The sequence below is a fragment of the Heptranchias perlo genome, chromosome 10 (genome assembly GCF_035084215.1).
Source record: "Heptranchias perlo isolate sHepPer1 chromosome 10, sHepPer1.hap1, whole genome shotgun sequence".
Classification (NCBI taxonomy): Eukaryota; Metazoa; Chordata; class Chondrichthyes; order Hexanchiformes; family Hexanchidae; genus Heptranchias; species Heptranchias perlo.
In genome coordinates, this window is record NC_090334.1 from 58,063,009 (window position 1) to 58,090,461 (window position 27,453).

Genomic DNA, 27,453 nt, shown 5'->3' on the forward strand with positions numbered 1-27,453 from the left:
CCAGAGGACTGGAGGATGGTACATGTTGCAACCTTGTTCAAAAAAGGATGCAAGGATAAACCCAGTAACTACAGGCCAGTCAGTTTAATCGCGGTGGTGGGGAAACGATTATCTGGGACAGAATTAGCAGTCACTTGGACAAGTGTGGATTGATTAGGGAAAGTCAGCACAGGTGAGTTTTTTGATGAGTAACAGAGTAGATGAGGGCAATACGGTTGATGTAGTGTATATGGACTTTCAAAAGGCATTTGATAAAGTGCCACATAATAGGCTTGTCATCAAGATTGAAGCCCATGGAATAAAAAGGGGCAGTAGCAGCATGGATACAGTATTGGCTAAGTAACAGGAAGCAGAGAGTAGTGGTGAATGGTTGTTTTTCAGACTGGAGGGAGGTGTACAATGGTGTTCCCCAGGGGTTGGTACTAGGACCACTGCTTTTTTTGATATATATTAATGACTTGGACTTGGGTGTACAGGGCACAGTTTCCAAATTTGCAGATGACACAAAACTTTGGAAGTGTAGTGAACAGTGAGGAGGATAGTGATAGGTTTCAAGAGGATATAAACAGGCTGGTGGCATGGGCGGAGACGTGGCAGATAAAATTTAACGCAGAAAAATGCAAGGTGATACATTTTGGTAGGAAGAATGAGGAGAGGCAATATAAACTGAAGGGCACAATTCTAAAAAGGGGTACAGGAACAGAGATCTGGGGGTATAGGTGCACAAATTGTTGAAAGTGGCAGGGCGGGTTGAGAAAGCGATTTTTAAAAAAGCATACAGGATCTTGGGCTTTATAAATAGAGGCATAGAGTACAAAAGCAAGAAAGCCACGATAAACCTTTATAAAACACTGGTTCAGCCACAGCTGGAGTATTGTGTACAGTTCTGGGCACCGCACTTTAGGAACAACGTGAAGGCCTTAGAGAGGGTACAGAAGAGATTTACTAGAATGATTCCAGAGATGAGGGACTTTAGTTACGTGGATAGACTGGAGAAGCTGGGGTTGTTCTCCTTGGAACAGAGAAGGTTGACAGGAGATTTGATGGAGGTATTCAAAATCATGAAGGGTCTAGACAGATTAGGTAGAGAGAAACTGTTCCCATTAGCGGAAGGGTCAAGGACCAGAGGACATAGATTTAAGGTGATTGGCAAAAGAACCAAAGGTGACATGAGGAAAAGCATTTTTTGTTTAAACACAGCGAGTGGTTACGATCTGGAATGCACTGCCTGAGGGGGTGGTGGAGGCAGATTCAATCATGGCCTTCAAAAGGGAACTGGATAAGTACTTGAAAGGAAAAAATTTGCAGGGCTACGGGGATAGCGACTAGCTGGATTGCTCTTTCATACAGCCAGCGTGGACTCGATGGACCGAATGGCCTCCTTCCGCCTTGATTTTGGGAATATGCAACAGGCGTAGTCAGAAGGCACGATCTTGACTCATTCTACCTATGCTCAAAAATGAAAACACTTCGGCAAAATCTCTTCGCCTCTCCAGTATTCTTTTTCAAACTGCCACAGGATGCCAAAAAAAACTTATATGGGCACATTCATCACACTTTGTGGCTGAAGCTTAAAAAGACATGGTAAAAATAATGTGAACTAAGTATAAGCTACACCAACCTAAAAAAAAAAAAACAGGATGCTGAATATCAAACGAGAAAAGAATGAATATCGTTGTAGGCAAATATATGCCAATCAAAATAATCACTGTGCTTGCAACCCCCACCCCCACCCCATGGGTTGTTACAAACCTAAACCCAAATTGTGAATGAATTATAAATAAATTCTTTGGCCTGAAATTCCTATAAATATTGTTACATTAGCATTTTTTTTGCTATTAAGTTATAGAACAGCATTCCATATAAAGATTAATACCTCCCAAAGTGCATTTGGTCAAACCTATATGCAAGTTTGCGTTGTTGGGAAAAATTAACCTACACTTCCATTTTTCTCCTTTCTTTCAGGTCTCTGATTCCACCTCAACACATTAATTCTTCAGTCAGGATCAGACGATGGTCCAGAAAATTATATTTTGGCACAATTATCAATACTACTTCATCAGAAACTGACGAGGAACCCACCCAATTTCTTCTTTGTCCCAGCCCTCTCCATAAACTGTACTATCATTGCACAGTGCTCTATATAGTCTACTTAATCCAAACAAAAACTGGCAAAACACTGCTAAACAGTGTCGGTAAATAGCCAGCCAAAGCTATGATTTTAACCCAGTTTTGCATTCTTTGGTTGATATTTGAGATTGTTTTTGTGTTCTGACTTTCAATCTTAGAAAAGTTATAAAGTCAGCACTTCACAAATAGCAGGACAACTGCATCCAAGTAACAAAGTCAGAGTATATGTAAAATTACAAAATGGCAACCAAAGGATTAGTTATACCCGACAGATATCCCACTAAACACGTTAAAGTAACAAAGCGTGACTATTTACCACAATATGCATTGGAGGATTTTTTCTAAATTGTTCTCGTGAAAGAACAATTTGAAATTTGGTCAAATTTGCTATATCTTTATGAAGTAGGGCTCCAGCCTTGAGCAGACGTCTTGTAAATGCTTCCAAGACCTAAAATTAAAGCAGAGAATAATGCAATTTTAGTTATAAAAAAAATGTATTTGCCTTTTAAGTACTAATAGTTAAATTGCCTATGGCATTATCTATTGCCAGTTGATAAATACAACCTCATTCCAGTCACTCAGATTGTAACATCCACACTGCCACGGTCAGCACACAGTACAAAACATAATACTGTGCAGTTTCTTGAATTGCAACAAACAGCCATTGAAGGGGTTGAAACCAACCTTCCAGTGACTCAGCAAACATCTTGGCCTTCTTCTACAACATACAACTTCTGACTGCCATGCTCATCATATGGGCCTGTCAAAATCGCTGCCTCTACAACTTGTCAATAAAAGTGGCCACAGGCATATAAATGCTAAGTCATGTCCACTTTCCTCATTTTCTGCTGTATTCTCAGCTTTGTGTTTCAATTTAGCTTGAACAGTTGATTTACGGACTTTGAATCTGACTTTTGCCAGCTCTATTATTTTCAATTTATAGAGTAAGTTCAGTTCATAAGCATCAGATCTTTGTTGTTGTTCAGAATGAAATGATTAATCAAGTTCCTTAAAGTATATATAGTGCCAGTTACAATTACAGCTACAAAATCAGTATTTAAGAGTGTTTGAAGCAGCAAATCCATAAAAGAGGTTGGAGATCAATCAAGTTAGGAGAGAAATAAAATATGAGCCTTAAAAGTCATATTCAAGATAGAAAATACAAAATATTGTTCCCTGGTATACTGGTGTTTGGGAAAGGAGCATAGACCAAGAAAAGTGAAAATGTAACGGGACAGTTTCTTAGAACAGCATGTTCTAGAGCTAACCAGAGAGCAGGCTATTCTAGATCTGGTAATGTATAATGAGACGGGATTAATTAATGACCTCATTGTAAAGGAGCCTCTAGGTAGCAGTGATCACAATATGATTGAATTTCACATTCAGTTTGAGGGAGAGAAGAGTAAGTCTAAGACTAGTGTTTTAAACTTAAATAAGGGCAATTATGAGGGCATGAAGACACAGCTAGCTAAAGTGAACTGGGAAATTAGGTTAAGGGATGTGTCAGTAGAGATGCAGCGGCAGACATTTAATGAGATATTTCATAACACTCAGCAAAGATATATTCCAGTGAGAAAGACAGACTCTAGGGGAAGGACATACCATCTGTGGCTAACTAAGGAAGTTAAAGATTGTATCAAATTGAAAGAAAAAAAATCATACAATTCCGCAAAGATTAGTGGCAGGTCAGGAGATTGGACAGAATACAAAAAAACAGCAAAGAATGACTAAAAGAATAATTGTAAACAATTTTACAACACCAAGTTATAGTCCAACAATTTTATTTTAAAATCCACAAGCTTTCGGAGGCTTCCTCCAACCCCAGTCCATCACCGGCATCTCCACATCATAAAAGAATAATAAGGAGGGAGAAATTAGAATATATGAGAGAAAGCTAGCTAGAAATATAAAAACAGACAGTAAGAGTTTCTACAGGTATTTGAAAAAGAAAAAAAGAGTAAGTAAAGTGAGCGTTGGTCCTCTAGAGAGTGAGTCTGGGGAATTAATAATGGAGAATAAGGAAATGGCGCATGAATTGAACAGATATTTTGCATCTGTCTTCACTGTAAAGGATACAAATAACATGCCAGAAATAATTGTGAATCAAGGTGAAAGGGAGGGAGGAACTTAAAATATTTACAATCACCAGGGAAAGGGTTCTGAAAAAAATATTAGAACTAAAAGCTGACAAGTCTCCAGGTCCTGACAGACTTCATCCTAGGATCTTAAAAGAAGTGGCTGCGGAGGTAGTAGATGCATTGGTATTAATTTTCCAAAATTCCCTAGATACTGGAAGGGTCCCATCAGATTGGAAAATAGCAAATGTAACTCCTCTGTTCAAGAAAGGAGGGAGACAAAGCAGGAAACTACAGGCCAGTTAGCTTAACATCTGTCATAGGGAAAATGCTAGAATCTATTATAAAGGAGGTTATAGCAGGGTACTTAGAAAATCTCAATGCAATGAGGCAGAGTCAACACGGCTTTGTGAAAGGGAAATCGTGTTTGACTAATTTATTAGAGTTCTTTGAGGAAGTAACAAGCAACGTGGATAAAAGGGGATCCTGTGGATGTGGTGTACTTGGATTTCAAGAAGGCTTTTGACAAGGTACCACATCAAAAGGCTACTACATAAAATAAGAGTTCATGTCGTAGGGGATAACATATTAGCATGGATAAAGGATTAGTTAGCTAACAGGAAACAGAGTAGGCAAAAATGGGTCATTTTCAGGATGGCAAGATGTAACGAGTGGAGTGCCACAGGGATCAGTGCTTGGGCCTTAACTATTTACAATCTATATCAACGTCTTGGATGAAGGGACCGAATGTGTGGTTGCTAAATTTGCTGATGACACAAAGGTAGGCAGGAAAGTAAGTTGTGAAAAGGACATAAGGAATCTGCAAAGGGATATAGATAGGTTAAGTGAGTGGGCAAAAATTTGGCAGATGGAGTATAATGTGGGAAAATGTGAACTTGTCCACTTTGGCAGAAGGAATAGAAAAGCAGTATATTATTCAAGTGGAGAGAGATTGCAGAACCCTGAGGTACAGAGAGATCTGGGTGTCCTAATACATGAATCACAAAAAGTTAGTATGCAGGTACAGCAAGTGATTAGGAAGGCAAATGGAATGTTGACATTTATTGCAAGGGGAATGGAATATAAAAGTAGAGATGTTTTGCTAGAGTTGTACAGGGCATTGGTGAGACCACATCTAGAATACTGTGTGCAGTTTTGGTCTCCTTATTTAAGAAAGGACATAATTGCTTTGGAGACGGTATAGAGAATGTTCACTCGACTGATTCCTGGGATAAGGGGTTATCTTATGAGGAAAGATTGGACAAGTTGGGCCTGTACACACTGGAATTTAAAAGAATGAGAGGTAATCTTATTGTAACATACAAGATCCTGAGGGGACTAGAAGGGGTAGATGCTGAGAGGATATTTCCCCTTGTGGGAGAGACTAGAACTAGGGGCCACAGTTTAAAAATAAGGGGTCGCCCATTTAAGACGGAGATGAGGAGAAATTTTTTCTCTCAGAGGGTTGTGAGTCTGTGGAACTCCCTTCCCAGATAGCGGTGGAGGCAGGGTCATTGAATATTTTGAAGGCTGAGTTAGATAGATTCCTGATTAACAAGGGAGTCAAAGGTTATAGTAGGAAGACGGGAAAGTAGGATTGAGGTCGCAATCAGATCAGCCATAATCTTATCAAATGGCAGAGCAGGCTCGAGGGGCCAAATGGCCTACTCCTGCTCTTAATTCTTATGTTCGTATAATGGTTGACAATCTGGTGTAAAAACGTTGCTACATTCATAAATTACTGGGTACACTTTCAAAACAAAAAGGACTGTTATGGGAGAGATGGGCTGCATCTAAACCAAGTAGGAACAAAGGCTTGCGAGGAATACCAAGGCCGCAATCGAAAGCCATTTAAAGCTAGATGGCTGGGGTAGAGGGCAGGGAGGAAACCAGATCCTAGGTGAGACTGATCATAAGGTAGTCAACACATGGGTATGGACACAGAAATTCAAAAGAGACACATAAATGCATGAACTGCATACCATAAAAGACAGACAATAGGGACGATGAGAGGGGCCAAATTTACAATAAAGATTTATATACCCGAACAGTAGAAGCATTTGAAATAAGATGTCATAACTGGAGGCAGTTGGAACTATAATGTAATGGAAATATCAGAAATATAGCCAACTCCAAAGAACAGTATGAAAGGGAGACACTAAAACTTAATCTCACATTTAATAGATTAAATTTAGCTTAATTTTCCTCATTAAGCCTTTAATTTAAACTTCAGACGTAATTTCAAACCACTCAACTACTAGAACAATCAAAATAATCATTACTCAGACATGCATGTATTTTACACAACTGGAATTTAATCAGTCCGAGCCCAAATTTAAATGATCAGAAGTCAGAACTCACAAAGCAGCCTTAGCTGACCTACTTATAGCATCATTACATAAAGACGACAGGAAAAATCAACAACTTGATAACTGTAGCACTCATTGTAAACCGTATGGCAAGTTTGGTCATATTTTACTGTTCTGTAATCCCTTAGGCTTTGTTCATGGGCTATTTATGATTTGAGAGTGCACAACTAAGTACTTATTACATTACTGCAAAAGGATCTGACAATTAGTCTTTTTTTCCACCCTCAATATGTTTTCCCCTGGAATCTACAAGGCTTACAAATAATCAGTTTCTAGTATTTGACTAGTAATAAATAATCTCCCATGGCATTGCACGCAGGGAGTCAAAACCAAGTGGAGTCTATAATCAAACAGGGCGAGACGTGGTAGAGGATAATTGGACCAGAGCTGAGAGAAGAGAGCAATATATTTACAGGGAGGGGAGAGCTCCCAGTAAACATATTTTTAAATTAGAAAACTGCTGTATTTTTAATTGTTTGTGTTAAATAAAATATTTCCAATCAGAAGCAAGCAGCAATGTGCAGCTTTGTTGAAGTGGGGAGTATGAACATAATTGAAATATTTTAAAAATTTAACAATGTTGTACATCAGGCAAGGAAACCATAGTTTCAGTTAGCAGAGTAAAAATAATTACCTATATACTTTCCTTAGTGCCAAAGTTTGCATTTTTAAGTTGAAGAAAATTGATTTTATACAGGGGAGCAAGGACAGCACGAGCCCAGAACATGCGAAAGAGGAACGAAGGTTGGATGGAATGGAATGGCAAGCCAGCAGGTTAGCAGTATTAATGTTGATGAGAGCAGGGAGGAGCGCTTTCGCGGAGCAGGCTGGCCACGGAGAGGCAGCACAAGTTTAAAGAATGGGTTGGGCGCTGGGAGTGGACACCAGGGTGGTACCCTGCCAAGCAATTGGTGAGGGAAGAGGGTAAACTTTTAATTCAAGCAAAGTCATTGGAGCCAGAATAGGTAAAAGCAGCAGTGGTTTTAAGGAAGTGACAGGGATTATAACAAAGTCACTAGCAGGGAAGGCAGACAGTGAAAGAGCAGGATTTTCAGTACACTTGTAGCGCAACTGTGGTGGGGGAAGAGGAAAGAGGAGAGGAGTGAGGGAGAGAGAAACAGGAACCTGTAAAAGGTAAAAATGAAAAGTAGAATTTTGAACTGATAAAACAAAAAAAAAAACTTTAAAGTGTGAAAAAATCATTTGAAATATTAACTTAATTGAGCAATTTTTTAAAATGGCATCAAGGAGGAAGAGAAAGCTGAGAAATGTCTAGAAAATGTATCTGGAGCACCACCTGTTGGCCAGAGCATGGAACTGGCATTGGGTAGTCCTATTAAGCCAACGTTACCATCACAGCAGTGGAATGTTGCAGGACAGAGCAAATAGTATATATAATCATGTTGCAAACAAAAAAAAAAATGCACAAATTACTACTGCATCATACTTTCAGCTCCTACTGTTGCCTCCTTTTTTGCTAAGTGATCAAGAGATAGGCACAAATCTTCACAATATTCTCTCTTTTCCACCCCCCCCCCCCCCCCCCGCCCCAAGCGCTGAACTGCTGGTTACCATCTTCTAAATCACTCCGGTATTACAAGCCCAATTTGATGTTTTCCAGAACTGAACTTTTTTTTAAAAATTCAATCTCAGGATGTGGGCGTCTTACTGGCAAGCATTTATTGCCCATCCTTAGTCACTTTTACTGATACCAGTTTTTATTTCCAGATTTCTTTTTTTTTTAAAACCGAATTCAATATAGCTGCAGTTTATACCTTAATGGGATTGTGCATCAAGATCCTCTTGCACTAAGCTTCAACAGAACAGCACTAGAGGATAATGCAACCCTAGCACTAAATCGCAAATCTTTAGACAGGACTCAAATTTAAATGATCCTAACACAAATGATTCCTCTATGTTCTAATACCAGATGGCAAATCCCTTCCATTTGCTGCCATATGTGCAGTAGATTTTCTTGATGTCATGTGCCATTCATCTGCTCACTTCCTCTCTGCAAAGCATTATTTCTCACCAGTCATCCACAAACATGGACATTCTACAAACAGAATCTTACTTTCAGCCACAAATATTGTTTGATTTAAAAAATCTGGTTATACAAGTCTTAATTTTACAAACCCATTTGTTTTGGTTTACTGATTTACTTATCATAGGCGTACAACATCATATTGTTAGCCTCTCTACCAGTTATCAAGTGATCAAGGAAAGAAAAAATACAAGAATGTCAAATTTCTTTTGCAAGAGAAACACGCATTGCTCCAAATATTTCAACACTCAGAAACTTTGTCCAACATCTTAGTCTCATTATGCTTTTCAGATTTTATAATTTGTACAGTCTAAAACTCTTAACTATAATCACTTAGGACAATGTGGGAAACAATTATCCAGATTTAATGAATTAGATTTAATGAGGAATAGAAATAAAACTTAAGTGGGAAATGATTTTAAGCAATTGCTCCCCAAAGCTTCAAATTTATAAAGTAATCTTATTGTTTCCTGAATATTCCTTTATAAGTAGAGACAGAGTACAAAAGCAAGGAAGTAATGTTGAACCTTTATAAAACACTGGTTGGCCACAACTGGAGTATTGTGTCCAGTTCTGGGCACCGCACTTTAGGAAAGGTGAGAAGGCCTTAGAGAGGATGCAGAAAAGATTTACTGGAATGATTCCAGGGATGAGGGACTTTAGTTAAGTGGATAGGCTGGAGAAGCTGGGGTTGTTCTCCTTGGAACAGAGATGGTTGCAAGGAGATTTGATAGAGGTACTCAAAATCATGAAGGGACTAGACAGAGTAGATAGAAAGAAACTGTTCCCATTGGCAGAAGGGTCAAGAACCAGAGGACATGGATTTAAGGTGATTGGCAAAAGAACCAAAGGTGACATGAGGAAAAACTTTTTTTTAAAAAAGTGAGTGGTTAGGATCTGGAATGCACTGCCAGAGGGGGTGATAGAGGCAGATTCAATCATGGCTTTCAAAAGGGAACTAGATATGTACTTGAAAGGAAAAAAATTGCAGGACTACAGGGATAGGGCAGGGGAGTGGGACTAGCTGGATTGCTCTTGCATAGCGTCGGCACGGACTCGATGGGCCGAATGGCCTCCTTCCATGCTGTAACTTATGATTCTAGGATTCAATTACTTTGTGTCACACTAACTTTCTGTTCAAAAATCACTTGTATTTATTCTGCCAGATTCCAGTATTCTTTCCCCCATACAATTCAATGCTAAAAATCAACACTCATATGAGCATAGTATTGTGCAGCAAATCGATGGTACCAAGGTACTTAGATGTACAATAAGCTGGCCTGCTACAGAAGCTGAAAGCACAAGGATAAAACAAGTTGTACATTGTAAGCTGCTGTTATGGTAACCACTGTATTAGGTGACTCAGTGTTACATACAGTAGCTTGAATTGCTTTCTTCTGAGAGCAGTTGCTAAATTGGATTATTCCAGATGGTTCCAATAATCTGAAAAAGCTGCGTGAACAAATTGGAATTACATTTCACAAAACAAACAAATCAATGAGGGATGGTCCTGGGGCAGCACAAAACACAATACTTCTCTGATAACCTAGTGGGTAAAGACGTACTGACCAGCTGGTCCAAGGTTTAATTTTCAGTACATGCGGCGCTAGCTGATCTCAACCAGGATTGCCCTAGCTACCCTGGATTAGGGGGCATGGGGGAGGGCGGTGGAACTGATGGCCAGGATTTCCACTACTGATGGTTATCCAGTGATTGTCCGCTGAAAAGTGTGCATGTGTGGGGTGAGGAAAGGATCTGGCTCTGGTTATGATGTTACCCATGGTCAAATAACCTGCTCAACACTCACCATTTAGGCTCACACGTAAAGAATTGTCACTTGACTGAAGTACAGGGGGCCCACTGGTGTTGGTTCCTGCATTTGCCTGATAGCTGCTCCATTAACTTTCCACTTTGTACTCAACAGTTCAGACACCTCTTGCCTTCACCTCTTTGCAGCCTGATTCAGGTGACCTTTCTAGATCATCCAGCACTTTACATGCTTTATTATTTTTTTAAAACTGATTCATTACCAGATCCTACTAGTTTCAGAATTTTTGACGATCAAATTACCAGTTTTTCTCCCTTCCCCCACCTCCACCCATGGCTCGTTTTGGTCAGGTCCTTTTTTTAATTCATTCATGGGATGTGAGCGTCGCTGACAAGGCCAGCATTTATTCCCCATCCCTAATTGCCCTCGAGATGGTGGTGGTGAGCCACCTTCTTGAACTGCTGCAGTCCGTGTGGTAAGGTTCTCCCACAGTGCTGTTAGGTAAGGAGTTCCAGGATTTTGACCCAGCGACGATGAAGGAACGGCGATATATTTCCAAGACAGGATCGTGTTGGACTTGGAGGGGAACGTGCAGATGGTGGCGTTCCCACGTGCCTGCTGCCCTTCCTTCGAGGTGGTAGAGGTCACTGGTTTGGGAGGTGCTTTCGAAGAAGCCTTGGCGAGTTGCTGCAGTGCATCTTGTAGATGGTACACACTGCAGCCATGGTGCGCCGGTGGTGGAGGGTCTGAATGTTTAAGGTAGTGGATGGGGTGCCAATCAAGCGGCTGCTTTGTCCTGGATGGTGTTGAGCTTCTTGAATGTTGTTGGAGCTGCACTCATCCAGGCAAGTGGAAAGTATTCCATCACACTCCTGACTTGTGCCTTGTAGATGGTGGAAAGGCTTTGGGGAGTCAGGAGGTGAGTCACTCGCTGCAGAATACCCAGCCTCTAACCTGTTCTTGTAGCCACAGTATGTATGTGGCTGGTCCAGTTACGTTTCTAGTCAATGGTGACCCCCAGGATGTTGATGGTGGGGGATTCAGCAATGGTATTGCCGTTGAATGTCAAAGGAAGGTGGTTAGTCTCTCTTGTTGGAGATGATCATTGCCTGGCACGAATGTTACTAGCCACTTATCAGCCCAAGCCTCGATGTTGTCCAGGTCTTGCTGCATGTGGGCACGGACTGCTTCATTACGTGAGGGGCTGCAAATGGAACTGAACACTGTGCAATCATCAGCAAACATCCCCACTTCTGATCTTATGATAGAGGGAAGGTCATTGATGAAGCAGCTGAAGATGGTTGGGCCGAGAGCACTGCCCTGAGGAACCCTGCAGCTGAGATGATTGGCCTCCAACAACCACTACCATCTTCCTTTGTGCTAGGTATGACTCCAGACACTGGAGAGTTTTCCCCGATTCCCATTGACTTCAATTTTACTAGGGCTCCTTGATGCCACACTCGGTCAAATGCTGCTTTGATGTCAAGAGCAGTAACTTTCACCTCACCTCTGCAATTCAGCTCTTTTGTCCATGTTTGGACCAAGGCAGTAATGAGGTCTGCAGCCGAGTGTACCTGGTGGAACCCAAATGGAGCATCAGTGAGCAGGTTATCAGTGAGTAAGTGCCGCTTAATAGCACTGTCGATGACACCTTCCATCAATTTGCTGATGATCGAGAGTAGATTGATCGGGTGGTAATTGGCCAAATTGGATTTGTCCTGCTTTCTGTGGACAGAACATATCTGGCCAATTTTCCACATTGTCGGATAGATGCCAGTGTTGTAGCTGTACTCGAACAGCTTGGCTGGAAGCGCGGCTAGTTCTGGAGCACAAGTCTTCAGCACTACAGCCGGGATGTTGTAGGGGCCCATAGCCTTTGCTGTATCCAGTGCACTCGGCCGTTTCTTGATATCACGTGGAGTGAATTGAATTGGCTAAAAAAAGGGTTCACCTATGTTCTCTTTTCAGTTCTAAAAATGGGTCTTCAGCTGATCCATTAATCTATCTCTTCTATTTTTTCAGATGCTGATGGACCCACTGTATATTTTCAGCATTTTCTATGTTTATTTGAGAAAAAAAACTGACTCCTGCTTTCATCAAGACAAAACCCATCAAAGTCTTCCTATTTCTGATTGTTTATCATTGAGAGACCATCCCATGTTTCCTGAATACAACAAAATTTTGTTACCAAAGCAGAGCAAAAAGCACTATTTCTGTTTGGTCTATTAGTTAAGCTGGGTAGCCAATGTCATTAAGTAAGGAAAATTATATATTTGTTGCAATACATAATTATAACATCTTGTGTAAAGAATGTTGCTAATATGGCACAGGTCAGGTTGGCTGCAAGATGACACCCATGATGGGAGATTGGAGTCAAGACTACGGCAAACTCGGTGACCCAATACCCACGTCACGCAGACCCATAGTAATCCAGATCACTGTTGATTGCCTGGATCACTGAATGAACCTGGAGAAGTAGAACTTTCACTGGGGCTGGGAATTTACCCACTTAGCTTCATATAAACCTGGAAGTGAATGCCCTAAAGTACTATGCTTCTAGCTGGACATGAAGCAGCTAGTTTACCAGTGTAGGTGGAAGCTAAGGAATTTTAGCACCATTCATTGTGAACAAAATTAATAGATCATTGCAAACAATGTACTTTTCTTTTCCTTATATATCTTTTTACAGTTACTTCCTTAATCACAGAGTCTACGCCAGTGTAAATTAGCTCTCCAGCCCATAGCAAGCTTGGAAGCTATTTACTTACTTCACTTTCTACAGTATGAATAAACTGCTAGATTAATTCTAGAGTAAACTGAACCAGAATAGATGGAAATTGGTCTCCCTGCTACTTGAAATCAGCAATAAGTACTCATTATTATAAACGTAATCGACATTCCGGTTGAAAATTTGCTACACACTTTCAAGGCCAGGGATATATTTGCCACAAAGCTGGAGACAAATCTTTCATCACAGGCCAGATTTAATTCATTGTACTGACCTATATGTGAAAACAGCTGGCATTCAGACAGGGGATGGATGGAAAACATGGATCTGGAGTAGTTTAAAATAATCTTCCAATCCAAAAAAACAAAAATTGTTGCTTGAACATGGATCAAAATCACAACTATTGTTTTTTTGTAAATTAAAAATTCTACATGCGTTTCAAGGCTCCCAACTCCCCACCAACCCCCACTGAGCAGATGTCTAACAACCAGCTTATACCATATCACCCCTTCAGAATGTCCACTCCTTTGTGAACAAGACCCACCTAATCTACAACCTGGGCCTGACTAAAACCATGCTGATGGGCAGTGCTGCCTTCTCCTTCATAGGAATCACTACAGCCAACTACACAAAGCACATTCCCCTCCCAAATTACTATAGCAATGGTGTGACTCATTGCCAGGTCCCATCTCAGCATCTTCCCCCTACCCCACCGGCACATTTAAAAAAAAATATTAATTCTTGGGATCGGGCCCTGTTCTCCTCTGCCAAAACTGCTCACTACTCCAGGATCATCCCAGCTTCTTTACTCCACTACCAACCTTTTTCTTAAACCCCTCTCCCATGCCCGCTCCACCTTCACCTCCAACGAGTGGAAGGAGGACTTTGTCACTAACATTGAGACATTCCATTCAATTGCCTCTGCCGAATCCCCCCTTCCCTTTGCCCACCAACATAATTCGACCGAGGCCATTGTCTTTGGCCCCCCACCACAAACTCCATTCCCTCGCCACCAATTCTATCCCCCTCCCTGCCCAGTGTCTCAGGCTAAATCAAACTGTTCACAATCTCAGCGTCCTATTTCATCCTGAGCTGAGCTTCTGACCCCCGTCACAAAGACTGCCTACTTCCACCTCTGTAATATTACCCATCTCCCCACCTGGCTCAGCCCATCCACTGCCAAAACCCTCATCTGTGCTTTTGTCACCTCCATACTCAACTGTTCAAATGTTCATCTTGTGGCCTCCCCTCCTCAGCGCTCCGTAAAATTGAGTTCATCTAAAACTTTGCTGACCATCTCTTAACCTATACCAAGTCCCACTCACCCATCACCCCTGTGCTTGCTGACCTACAATGGCGCCTAATCCACCAACATCTCTATTTTAAAATTTTCACCCGTGTTCAAATCTCTTCATGTTATCACCACTCCTTATCTCCGTAACCTCCTCTAGCCCTGGAACCCTTGGAGAACTGCGTTCCTCCTACTCTGGCATCTTACACTCCCTTTGCCCTATCATTAGCAGTTATGCCTTCAACTGTCAGGGCCCCAAGCTCTCGAATTCCCTCCCAAAACAGCTCCACCTCATCACCTCTCTATCCTCTTTTAAGAGCCTACTCTCTCCAGTTTTAAGAACCTATTAAAATCTATCTCTTTGACCAAGCTTTTAGTCACCCCTCCCAATATCTCCTTTATCTTGTAAATTTTTGTCTGGTTACACTTCTGTGAAGCGCCTTGCCATGTTTTCCTACATTAAAGGCGTTTTATTTATATATAATATATATAATTTATATACACATATGCAAATTATTATTGTATATGGCGCTGTAATCAAACCTCACCTTTAACCACTCCACTATCAAACTGAGATCTGGTTTTAGTCCCCCTTTGTAATATTCGGGTTTGTCCTGTTTTAGTCCCTCCCTTTCTCTGAAGCGACTCGCCTCTGTCAAATCCGACTCGTGACAAATATAAATTGCGGGCAATGTAGAGAGTGTTCCACTCCGAGGCAAGTCTACAACAAACATCCTACTTTGAAAATACACCACGCGAGTTTATACACCATTTAGGAGACTATAAATCACACCCAAAATTAATTTAAACGTCTGGAAAGTGTAGTCGAGTCAAGAAATTTCGACTTTTAAAAAAAAATTCAGCTGCTTAGTATCCAGACGCCGTTCAGTACTATTTTGCCTGCTGACATTTGTCTGTCAAAAAGTGTAGGGCTGCACAGATGGAGCGTCAAGTATCCAGCGGTGCAGAGGCGGGTCGATTTCTGATCAGCTTGGAGGATCTAGACTCGGTGATCGAGGATCAGAGCTCGGGTTTGACCACCAGCGGCAATGCCAACGAGGAAGAGAACGGGCAAGATGAGAGCGGCCTCCTCGCGTACTGGCAAAACATCGGCCGTAGGCACCAGGTGCAAGTGCCAGTAGGTAGGATATATTATGCATTAGATTACAACAGAGCTTTCCGAACGTACCAACTATTATTCCGATATTTGTGTGAGAACCGGAATGGGGAATTAAGGAGTTATTCAAATGCTTATGGCCACTTAACGCTGTATTTCCGCTCTCTCTTTTCCCCACCACCACCATGTAACCAATCAATTGACAAGTTAACTATATGGAACAATACGTAAACGTTTCCTATTTCCATTGGAGGCTACCCCCAATTCAAGAAAATAGCCATTTTTAAAAACTCGTCTAGTGTATAAAATCATGAAGTTACTGTATCAATTCTGTGCAAAATCAAATTTCAGTTTTGATTTCCTCCTTCCATTTTACACTGAGTCGGAGACCTATTCTAACTTTTTGTTGGAATATTTTCCATTTTAGCCCATGATAGTCCTGTGAATCTTGTACCTTCTTTATCACCAGGAACTGAATGGAAGCAGTCAGCTTTTGTTTGCCACTTACTAAAAATGAAACGATTTGGGAGAAACACATCAGAACCAGATGTGACAATAAACGGAATTTGACAAAAGAAAATCCAACTTACTGAGCAGAACCAATGCTAATAGTGCAGTAGTTTTATTTGTAGTCATCAGTAAAATATCCCTCCCCCCACCCAAACTATGTAAAACTTCAACATATTGACAATCACCATATTGCTAATTAAAATTAAAGCTGTTGCACTATTGGTACAGGGAAAACTGGAATGAATTGCCTTGAAAGGCTGGCAGAACCCACATTTTTTGGTTGTCACTTCTTGCAATTGATGAAAACACTCAATATTATACAAACAAGCCATTAAATCACAGTTAAAGCAAAAATCTCAAAGCGGCTTTTGAAAGTGCCTCTGCACTGGGTACAGAGCTTCATTCGCACTTAGACAATTTTCACAAAAGATAAGTTACTTCCAGAGAGAATAGAGGGGCAGCTGAAGTGACCCAATTATTACCTTTGAGACTTTTTTTCCCCTTTTCTTTTTTATAACTCTACCAGGAGGACCATCTTAAAAGTAAATTCTCCCCATTTAAACAGAAAATCAAATTGTAATGAATGACACCAAAATAACCAGGTCTGGAGCTGCATAAATATGGGTTATTGTCCTTTTCAAACTGTAGATTGTACAACAACAGTGTAGGCATAAGTTTCAGCACATTAAGAAATGCTCGTCAGCCCAGTTTCAAAATAAACTTATAGTTAACTAATCCAACGAAATGAGTTATTCACGACTATGCTTTTGATAGCTGCCATTTTGAAAAGGGAACTTATGATTAGGCTTTTAAAAAAACATTTAGTAAAAAACCCGATCATCAACAACTGCTAATAGTACAAGGCTAACAATTTTGGAAAGGATCAACTGGAGTCTGCCAGACACACTAGAGAAGCTGGGATTGTTCTCCTTAGAGCAAAGCAGGTTAAAGTGAGATTTAATAGAGATATTCAAAATTATGAGGAGTTTTGATAGAGAAAATGAGAAACTGTTTCCACTGACCGAGGTGGGGGAGGAAAGGGTTGGTAACCAGAGGACACAGATTTAAGATAATTGGCAAAAGAACTAGAGGGGAGATGTGGATAATTATCTGAAGTGCGTGGTAAATATCCCTGCCAATTTCAGCTTATCTTTCATTAACTCATTCACCCCTCCTCGGAGGTCTCATTTCACATCGAACAATTCGCTTTTTAACTGATATATTTGTAGAATAATTTACTGTTCTTTTTAATAGGAGATTCTTCTCATGCTTCCTCTTTACTCTTCTTATCCCTCTCAACCAGTTTCCTTATATTCTCTCATTTTTAATCATACGTAAAGCCCCCATTTGCCCTCTTCTTCAATTTAAGTTTGTTGCTAACCTCTATTTATCCACAGCATCCTGATACTTGAAGTAGTCTCCTTTTTAAGTGGTATATCTTTATTTTGAAACTTTGAAATCTCCTTTTAAAAAATATCCCATTGTTGATCTACAGTCCTGTGTGCCAATTTCTCTTTCCACCTCACTCTTCATCTTTCTAAAATCTTTCCTATTCCAATTTGGTGCCTTTGTCTTTCTATTTTCTCTTTCTTGGATCTTAAACCATATCATATTATAGTCATTACTCCCAGAGGTGTTCACCTACATTTAACATCCACCTAATCTATTTCTAGAGATAGCAGCACCTCTCCTCTTAAAAGCATATGTGCATACTTCTTGAGAAAGGAGTTCTGAACACATTTTAGGAATTCTTCCCTTTTCTGTTTACTCCCTCCCTATCCCAATTAATCAATGAGCGAGTGGGTAATTACCTTGAACAATAATTTTTTATTACTCTGACTCAGTCTACAAATTTCTTCTTTCATTACCCTCCCATAATTAGGGGGTCTGTAGTACAACTCCATACTGACTGAACCTCTTTTGTGTACATCAAAAGATCAGCCATGATCTTATTGAATGACGGAGAAGGCTCAAGGGGCTGTATGGCCTACTCCTGCTCCTATTGCTTATGTTCTTAACAGTCTTCTGTACAGCATGTGTTGCTTCCGTCACCAATATTGTCACTCCTTCGCCTTTCCTACCTATTCTGTGCCCCCTAAAAATGTTATAATGCAATGTTTATTTTCCACTGTTGCCCAGTTTGCAGCCAAGTTTATGTTGCTGCTATTAAATCTATATCTTCCCATGACAAAATGGCTTCCAATTCCCTCAGTTTATTTCCCACACAGAGCATTGCAATACTGCACATACATTTTATTTTTTGTAAACATGGTGGCACATGCAATATTTCAATAGTCAGTATACAAACAAGGGTTCTCATTATGATCCCCAGGTCATGCTATCATTTAATTAGATATCGGGTCGTAAAAGGTGCACTCTACATCATTGGGGATAGGTGGTCCACTTACAGGAATGGCCAGTGACACTGAAACAGAGAATATCTAGTGCAAAATCCCAATAATTGTGACATCCATCCTAGTGCATTCATTCATCCAGAAAGACCCCAAAGGCACCCAACCCCATCACAGCATCTAGCTGTTTCCTAAATGATTCCAGAGTTTTTACCTCCATTACTGTACCCAGAAGTCCATTCCACATGTCGATTACACAGTGCATGAAGAAATTCCTGATATCAGTCCTAAATTTGTATTTTGCCAGTTGAATCCATTATCCTTTTCCTACTAAGTTTATTTCAAAGTGATTTTCTGGATCTATCTTTTTTATACAAATTACCATGTTACATACCCTATGTTACCTCTCAGTCTCCTCCTTAAAAGTTGAAAACACCAAGTTTCTCTGATCTTTCCTCACACCTCAGTGCATGGACACTAGGAATCAATCCAGTGGCTCTTCTCTGAACTAAAACCAGGACTTATTTCCCTTAAGTCTCATTAACTAAAACTAGATATAGTGCTCTGGTCAGATTATATCGTATGTTCATGACTTCTTCTGACTTGAACTCCATTGTTTAAGCATTTTATTTGCTTATTTAATTGTAACGGCATTATTATACAGACCAGTTTTAAAAAGTTGACTTCCAGCTATTGATCGCTACTCCATAATAGGTCTTTAAAATTATGAAGAGGTTCGATAGTGTAGACGTAGAGAAGATATTTCCAATTGTGGGGGGAGTCCAAAACTAGGAGCCATAATTATAAGATAGTCACTAATAAATCCAATAAGGAATTTGGGAGAAATTTCTTTACTCAGAGTGGTGAGAAGGTGGAACTCGCTACCACATGGGTAGTTGAGGCGATTAGCACAGATGCATTTAAGGGGAAGCTAGATAAGTACATGAAGGAGAAAGGAATAGAAGGATATGTTGATCTGGTGAGATGAAGTAAGGTGGGAGGAGACTCTTGTGGAGCATAAACACCGGCATAGGTGGCCCGTTTCTGCGCTGTAAAATTCCATGTAATAATGGTTGGACATATTCATCACTAGTCTAAGATCCCTAGATCTTTCAACTTCATCTTTAGCCAATGGAACAACATTCTCGGATTTTTTCATCCTTTGTGCAGTACTTTACACTTGCCTATATTAAAAATGTAATTTGCCATTGCCCCACCACTTACATATTATAGCCAGCTCATTTTGTAGTTGCCAAGCTGCCTCCTCAAATTCAATTCCCTCTCCTGGTTCGATAGAGTCCAGTTTTGAATATGTGTATGTGTAATATATATCTATCTATCTCAAGGCTTTAGATTCTTTCTGTACGGTTGAATTAAGATAGGCAAATAGACTTCCTCATCTATAATTATCTTCTAATGTTGTAGTGTACTGTGGATTAACTTTTATGGAGACCAGCTTTTGAATAAAAATTAATTCAAGTCTGTTAGTTTGTATGACTCCAAGATGTGTGAACTAATCTAACAGGAGACTGATGGTTAAAAAAAATCCCAGCCCTGGCAAAAGACAGAAACAAAAACTGCATAGGTCACTTAAGACAGTAATTTGATAAGATATTAAATTATGATGTTACAAAAAACAGTAAACTTTCTGGACTCTATCAGGTAAGTTCTTTCACTTAAAAATGCTTTTGTCCTTGCATATTCATAACATTTACAGCCAAAGTATATAAATTTAAATTATTGCTTGCTTTTGTTTCTCAGACATGGCAGAACCAATCCAACAGTTGACAAGAAACAACCAACCTCAAGATAGGGAGATGGTCCCATTTATAACAATAGGTCATGAAAAAAAGGTACCAAGTAATAATTCAAGGCCTTTGTAAAGGGGCTGCCTAAGTGGTGAGAATTTTGCTTGAGGCTAGAATATATTCTAACCAAGTCCTGTATTCACAGAGGACACCTCCATCATGGCATGTGGCATTACCACCGTGCTAGTTTACAGTTCAAACCCCAATTCAGCACTAGAAAAGAGACAGGTAATAACCTATAGAGGAAGCAGTCTGATTTCTGTGGCTCTGTTAGTCTTAAAAATTTAGAGAGGTAGACTAGGCACCAGAGCCACCTAAAAGACTAATCATCAAAAGAGAGGGCCACACAGCCCCAGGAAAAACAGAAAAAGGTATAAACTCATTGCTAAGCATTAAATATGAAAGAAACCAAGTTGTCCGGCACCATAAAGAAAAAACTGATTTATATTGCACCTTACCACATCTTAAACATCTCAAAGCAGATTACAAACATTGAATTAAAGAGCAGTAACCACTGTGTAGGCAAATGCAGCAGTCATTTTACACACAATTAAGATAAGACCAGTTAAGCTTTAACATCCATCTGAAGCACTGCCCCCCCCCCAGCGGTTTAACAGCTCATTCAAAGGACAACACCACCAGCACCCCCTCGATACTACACAGTGTCAACCCAGATTTTAGCCCATTAACTTCAGACTAATGCTACAATCACACTGCAACATTAGCATCAGTGCAAAGCAGTTTCAATTTCACACAAACTCTAAATGTGTGGTGTGTAAATTGGGTGTCAAGACTCTAAGTGATTATAAAGCAAAGCAGCATAAGACTACACCTATCTATCACCAACACACATATGCACTTTCAAAAGCACATTTGATAAAACTCATGAAAGGCAGTGGAAGAACAATAGTAGAGTCAATGGAATAGGCAGCAAGAAAAACATCATTTGAGATAGGGAGAAGTGACATCACCCAGTGGTCAATCATATAGTTCTCAATCTACATAAATGACCTAGAGGAGGGAATTAACTTGTATTAACATTAGTAATCTTTGAAAATAAAAAAAACATGGCCAATTGTACAAGTTAAAATTCTGAAACTCTCCTTGTACAAACATACCCATCTATCCTACAGATACTACAATCTACTTGTCTTAATTGGAATTATCTTTTTCTTTAAAACCCCATTTTATATAAATTACCATTTTATTTAAATTCTTCAAATCATTCAAATCTATTTCATCCAAAAAAAGACTTTGAATTAACCAACTGTACCCACCAGCACAACTTAGACATAGAAAGTAACATTTCTAAGTTTGCTGATGAACCAAAACTACATGGGATGCAAAATACATAGTAGTAGAAGTTAAAATTATTCAATGGGACCCAGAGAGGCTCTGTAGTTGGGTGGACGAGAGACTAACATACAGCATTAGTTTCATCATACTAAATTGGTTATTTTGTTATTAAATTACATGTGCAACAGTTGATACTGAAAACTTTTAAAATGTCAAGCATTTTCTCTTCCCTTAATATAATGCCAAAACAAAAATTACTGAGGATGGTAGTAAAAGTATTTACATTTACTTTCCATTGTTTGTTTGACAGGGTGATGAACTACTGTATGAAAAGCGTCAATACAAAAAGGCCAAATGGGCTTGTGTAACCGAGCATGAAGCTCGCTATGAACAGAGCACATCCATGGGATTTATGAAACTGATGAAATACATTTGCCAACAAAACTCATCAGGTGATTCTCAAAAATGACAATTTACACCTAGCAGATAAACGTACTACAGCAAGCAGAATAGTAATAAAGGATAGTAAAGTAACAATCTTCAAAAAAAAAACATTTGCTCAATGGTTTTTGCAGTGGTTTATATTTAACTAACTGTTCTCCACCGGTTTTAATCTATTTAACGTTACTGGTCAGGCATATGTTGCAGATTTCCTAGATTAATAAACTTAAAACTACGCAAAAGTACAACTATCTTAAATGCATTTTCTTTAGCTGGGTCATTGTAGACAAACCTATGAAACACCTACAGTATTCTATGTCTGTAATATCAGTTCCTTGTGTAGTCAAGGAGAAGATTAAATGCAGATGAATCTTTCACATTTCTCAGATGGAATTTGTAATGAGATCTCATATTAAGATGTTAGCAATAGCTTTCTGCAGTCCTTTTAAGTGGCTGCTAAACAGCCACGATAACTTTCTCAGATTTTCTAAATAAAGAAAATCTAAAAATAATCACTTTTTACACTACTTTTTTTTTGAGAGATGGAAAGCAAAAGGGTACTGCTTATATTCTTCTGCCAAAGATAATCACTGTGCATGGCCCAATAATCTATTGCTCTACCTTGATTCTACAGGTCTCTTCTTGGGATTATCACTGCCTATTGTCACCATTGTGCACACCAACCAGACCAGATCAGAACTCCAGCCTGAAGTAACCATAGCTTACAACCTGCCAGCACAATTTCAAGATCAGGTCCCACAGCCTTTTGATGCTGAAATTGCAATCGAGGAGTGGCCTGCTCATGTCATTTACACTAGGCAAGTAGATTAATGCAAGATTATATTTGAAGCCCTAGATACATTATAAATGGTTAGTCTATGTTATACAAATATCTTAGCAAGCATTTAAATGGTCAGACCTCTGAAAAATTTGGTATACTGCAGAGTTTTGAGAATTACAAGCAAGAGAATGTGACCAAAAGTATTTTTTCCTGGGGTAATGTTGAAATTTTGAAAAATGCTCCTGAAACACAAGGTAAATAAAACAAGATCTAAACAGAAATACAAGCCAGTAGGCAAGTTTTCCAAACAGAACAAAATGCACACAGGTAGAACACCACAGCTAACTGATCAACTGTTCAGTTAGCTGCAATGTTACCATCTTAAGAAACTGTCTTGTTTTAAACCAACAATCTTATTCTGTTAACACCACAGACATTATTAAATGGAAAAATCATATAGCCCAGTTACATGTTTTGCTGGCAAACAGCCTACTCATTTAGATATGCTTTTCATTTACGATGTGGAGATGCCGGTGATGGACTGGGGTTGACAATTGTAAACAATTTTACAACACCAAGTTATAGTCCAGCAATTTTATTTTAAATTCACAAGCTTTCGGAGGCTTCCTCCTTCCTCAGGTGAACGTTTGTTGGAAATGAAATCCTCGAAATGAAATCGCATTTATAATTCACAGAACAAAGCTTGGTGATTACAGACAGTTTTTTCAACTGCCCGTTGCCAAGGCAATCATTGTGCAGACAGACAGGTGTTACCTGCAAGGTCTCCGAATATACAAATCACCAAAAAAAAAAAAAAGAGACAGAGAGGTAGAAACATAGAAAAGACAGCAACTGACCCGTTATATTAAAAACAGATAACATTTGTTCGCTGGTGGGGTAACGTGTAGCGTGACATGAACCCAAGATCCCGGTTGAGGCCGTCCTCATGGGTGCGGAACTTGGCAATCAATTTCTGCTCAACGATTTTGCGTAGTCGTGTGTCTCGAAGGCCGCAGTGGCTGAATGTCCTTGACTGCTGAAGTGTTCCCCGACTGGGAGGGAACCCTCCTGTCTGGCGATTGTTGCGTGGTGTCCCTTCATCCGTTGTCGCAGCGTCTGCATGGTCTCGCCAATGTACCATGCTCTGGGGCATCCTTTCCTGCAACGTATGAGGTAGACAACGTTGGCCGAGTCACAGGAGTATGAACCATGCACCTGGTGGGTGGTGTCCTCTCGTGTGATGGTGGTATCTGTGTCGATGATCTGGCATGTCTTGCAGAGGTTACCGTGGCAGGGTTGTGTGGTGTCGTGGACGCTGTTCTCTTGAAAGCTAGGTAATTTGCTGCGAACGATGGTCTGTTTGAGGTTGGGTGGCTGTTTAAAGGCGAGTAGTGGAGATGTGGGGATGGCCTTAGCGAGGTGTTCGTCGTCATCAATGACATGTTGAAGGCTGCGAAGAACATGGCGTAGTTTCTCCGCTCCGGGGAAGTACTGGATGACGAAGGGCCACAGCAAAAAATCGCATCGACCTCCTCAGGAGACGAACACGGGACGCAACCAACAGAGTACCCTTTGTCGTCCAGTACTTCCCCGGAGCGGAGAAACTACGCCACGTTCTCCGCAGCCTTCAACATGTCATCAATGACGACGAACACCTCGCTATGGCCATCCCCACACCTCCACTACTCGCCTTTAAACAGCCACCCAACCTCAAACAGACCATCGTTCGCAGCAAATTACCTAGCTTTCAAGAGAACAGCGTCCATGACACCACACAACCCTGCCACGGTAACCTCTGCAAGACATGCCAGATCATCGACACAGATACCACCATCACACGAGAGGACACCACCCACCAGGTGCATGGTTCATACTCCTGTGACTCGGCCAACGTTGTCTACCTCATACGTTGCAGGAAAGGATGCCCCAGAGCATGGTACATTGGCGAGACCATGCAGACGCTGCGACAACGGATGAACGGACACCGCGCAACAATCGCCAGACAGGAGGGTTCCCTCCCAGTCGGGGAACACTTCAGCAGTCAAGGACATTCAACCACCGACCTTCGGGTAAGCGTACTCCAAGGCGGCCTTTGAGACACACGACAACGCAAAATCGTTGAGCAGAAATTGATAGCCAAGTTCCGCACCCATGAGGACGGCCTCAACCGGGATCTTGGGTTCATGTCACGCTACACGTTACCCCACCAGCGAACAAATGTTATCTGTTTTTAATATAACAGGTCAGTTGCTGTCTTTTCTATGTTTCTACCTCTCTGTCTCTGTTTTTTTTTTGTTTGTTGTTTTTTTTTGGTGATTTGTATATTCGGAGACCTTGCAGGTAACACCTGTCTGTCTGCACACTGATTGCCTTGGCAACGGGCAGTTGAAAAAACTGTCTGTAATCACCAAGCATTGTTCTGTGAATTATAAATGCGATTTCATTTCGAGGATTTCATTTCCAACAAACGTTCACCTGAGGAAGGAGGAAGCCTCCGAAAGCTTGTGAATTTAAAATAAAATTGCTGGACTATAACTTGGTGTTGTAAAATTGTTTACACTTTTCATTTACAGTGAAGCTTAAGATTTTTCTGTTAGGCAACTTAACCTTCACAATAGCGTTCAAGTTATTTTCTTTAAATAGATAATTACTTCGGTAGCTTTTGAATTTAGTCTTTCCTTACATTGTCATTAACTTAAAAGTGGGTTAGTGAACCATTGGGTTTTTACAACAATCCAGCAGTTCTGATATTCAATTTTTCTGGCACCAACCCACAAGTTACCAGATTTATTGAATTCAGTTCTACAATTTGGCACAATGAGATTTGAACTCAAGAACTTTGGGTTCCCCCACCCCAATAACTGGGCCCTGATTTTGGTTTCAGTGGGGGTGATATACTCTTTGATTCAGGTCCTGATTTGGGTCTCAGCAAGGGAAGGGGTGAGGAGGAGATTACGTTTCTTTGATCAAGGCAATAATTATGCCATCAGTTGTTGGGGGGTGGGGAAAAAAAAGAGAGAATAGGGTCTCAAGTATAGTTGGCGGGTGGTGGGGTTTTCCACCCAACAGCACGACAGATTTAAAATGGAAATCGCCCATTTACAGCACCGCTTGCAGTCATAACTGGTGCCAAAAGTACAGGTTGGCAATTAAGATGGGTTTTTCCAATGTCAAAGCATGATATGAGTTTTCAATGTCTTTTGAGATGGAATATTGTGACCCATTCAGCATTTTTAATATATTAAATAGATATATATTTATTATGCTGTTTTAAAAGATACATTTCCAGCAGATCACCTGTTTGGAAAGCAGAAAAAAAATGCAACAAAACAAAGATGTGGAACTGTAATCTTAAAAGGCATTGCGTGTATTAGACCGATTTCATAATATTGACATTTCACCTGCATTTTAAGAGACACAAAGAACTGAGCAATCTAGTTGACTTCAATAAGACGACAGATAACCCCACCCAACATACATTACTATAAACATTCAAACAAGAAATCATGTGCATTTGGGAAAGTCTAAAACATCAGACTGCATTATTAGAGATGTCAATATTGCAATTTTAACCAGAAAAGTAAACAAAAATTGACTAATCATTCATAATTTTTTGCTTGTGCAGACCTTTTGATGGTACCACCAATGAGTCATCGATTCTACGAGAGATAAACCAGTTATCAGGGCACCTGGACTTTCCTGAGCAGATCCCACAGGATACCTTTATTGTAGCTTCTTATAACAACCCTGCTGCTCCAGTCCGTCACAATGAGATCTGGTTTATTCAGAGGCTTTGAGCAAATCATTCATATCTGGTATGGAATACAGACCTTGTGTAGGGATCCATTTTGTGAAAATGAGAGAGTAATGTGCTTAAATGTAAACTTGCATTAGTAACAACTCGAAAACCCAGCACTTAAGAACTAACATAATAAAATGAACACAGGTTGATAGTTAAAAAAAGATTACTGTTCTTGGCAACAGATTTTGTGAAAGACCTCTAATTAACCATACACCCAAAATAAGTTGTTGCTATGGACTTGATGGTGCTTATAATTAGAACTGTAGTATACCCTGTTAAACCAAAAAAAATTGAAAATACAATGATAGAAATATGGAAAACGTGTGTTGGCAAGTAGTAAAAAAGAAAGCTGCAATCAAAAGGTAAACAATGCTCGCTCCCACTCAAACAATTTAACACGTTTTTCTTTATGGTGGAAAAGCAGCCAGTTACACGTGCACCAGGTGCGATCTCTCAACTCAAAATTCCCCAAGCGATCCATTCAGGAATGCGAGGCTGATCTGTTTCAGCCAACTCATTAGGTTGAGTGTATCAGCACTGTCCTAGCACTGGCTACCAGTCTTAGCACTCAAGCTCAGCATAAGAAGTTTTGCATCAATTAAACTCAAGTGCAAACTGAACTTCTTGAGTTTTAGCAGAGTCAAGATTGACTTCTAGGATGATAAGTCATCCACCAGTGAGTGTTAGACTGCTTTCTTATTACAAAAAGTGCTCCTATTGGGTAGAAGAAATTATAAATAAATTATATTTAAACTATTATTTGGGCCAGGGAAATAGCAGGAGGAAAAACAATTTAAAAAGCAAATGTAATTTTGATTTTGAAAAAGAGGCTAAAGTGTGTTGCAGGAGAAAGAGTTCTTGGCGTTTAAATCTCAAAGTTATATCTTGTCCAGAAGAATTCTATCTATTGACAGTTCTATATATTTCACTGTAGCTGGGGGG

General features: G+C 40.1%; 2 protein-coding genes across 2 annotated transcripts in view; one reads left to right on the forward strand and one right to left on the reverse strand.

The window, feature by feature from the left end:
• The window catches only part of fancm (FA complementation group M), a 119,687-nt gene that overhangs the window by 73,636 nt on the left and 18,598 nt on the right, over positions 1 to 27,453 (reverse strand). Inside the window, exon 5 of the mRNA XM_067991853.1 lies at positions 2,447 to 2,578. Within this exon, the coding sequence (XP_067847954.1) occupies positions 2,447 to 2,578 (132 nt within the window). The remainder of the gene's footprint in view (positions 1 to 2,446; positions 2,579 to 27,453) is intronic.
• Positions 15,082 to 27,444, forward strand: soul3 (heme-binding protein soul3). Its single transcript, XM_067991036.1, has 5 exons — positions 15,082 to 15,547; positions 20,145 to 20,236; positions 21,798 to 21,939; positions 22,563 to 22,746; positions 26,335 to 27,444. Exons 1-5 carry the CDS (start codon positions 15,346 to 15,348, stop codon positions 26,504 to 26,506), a joined length of 792 nt encoding a protein of 263 aa, XP_067847137.1. The 5' UTR covers positions 15,082 to 15,345; the 3' UTR covers positions 26,507 to 27,444.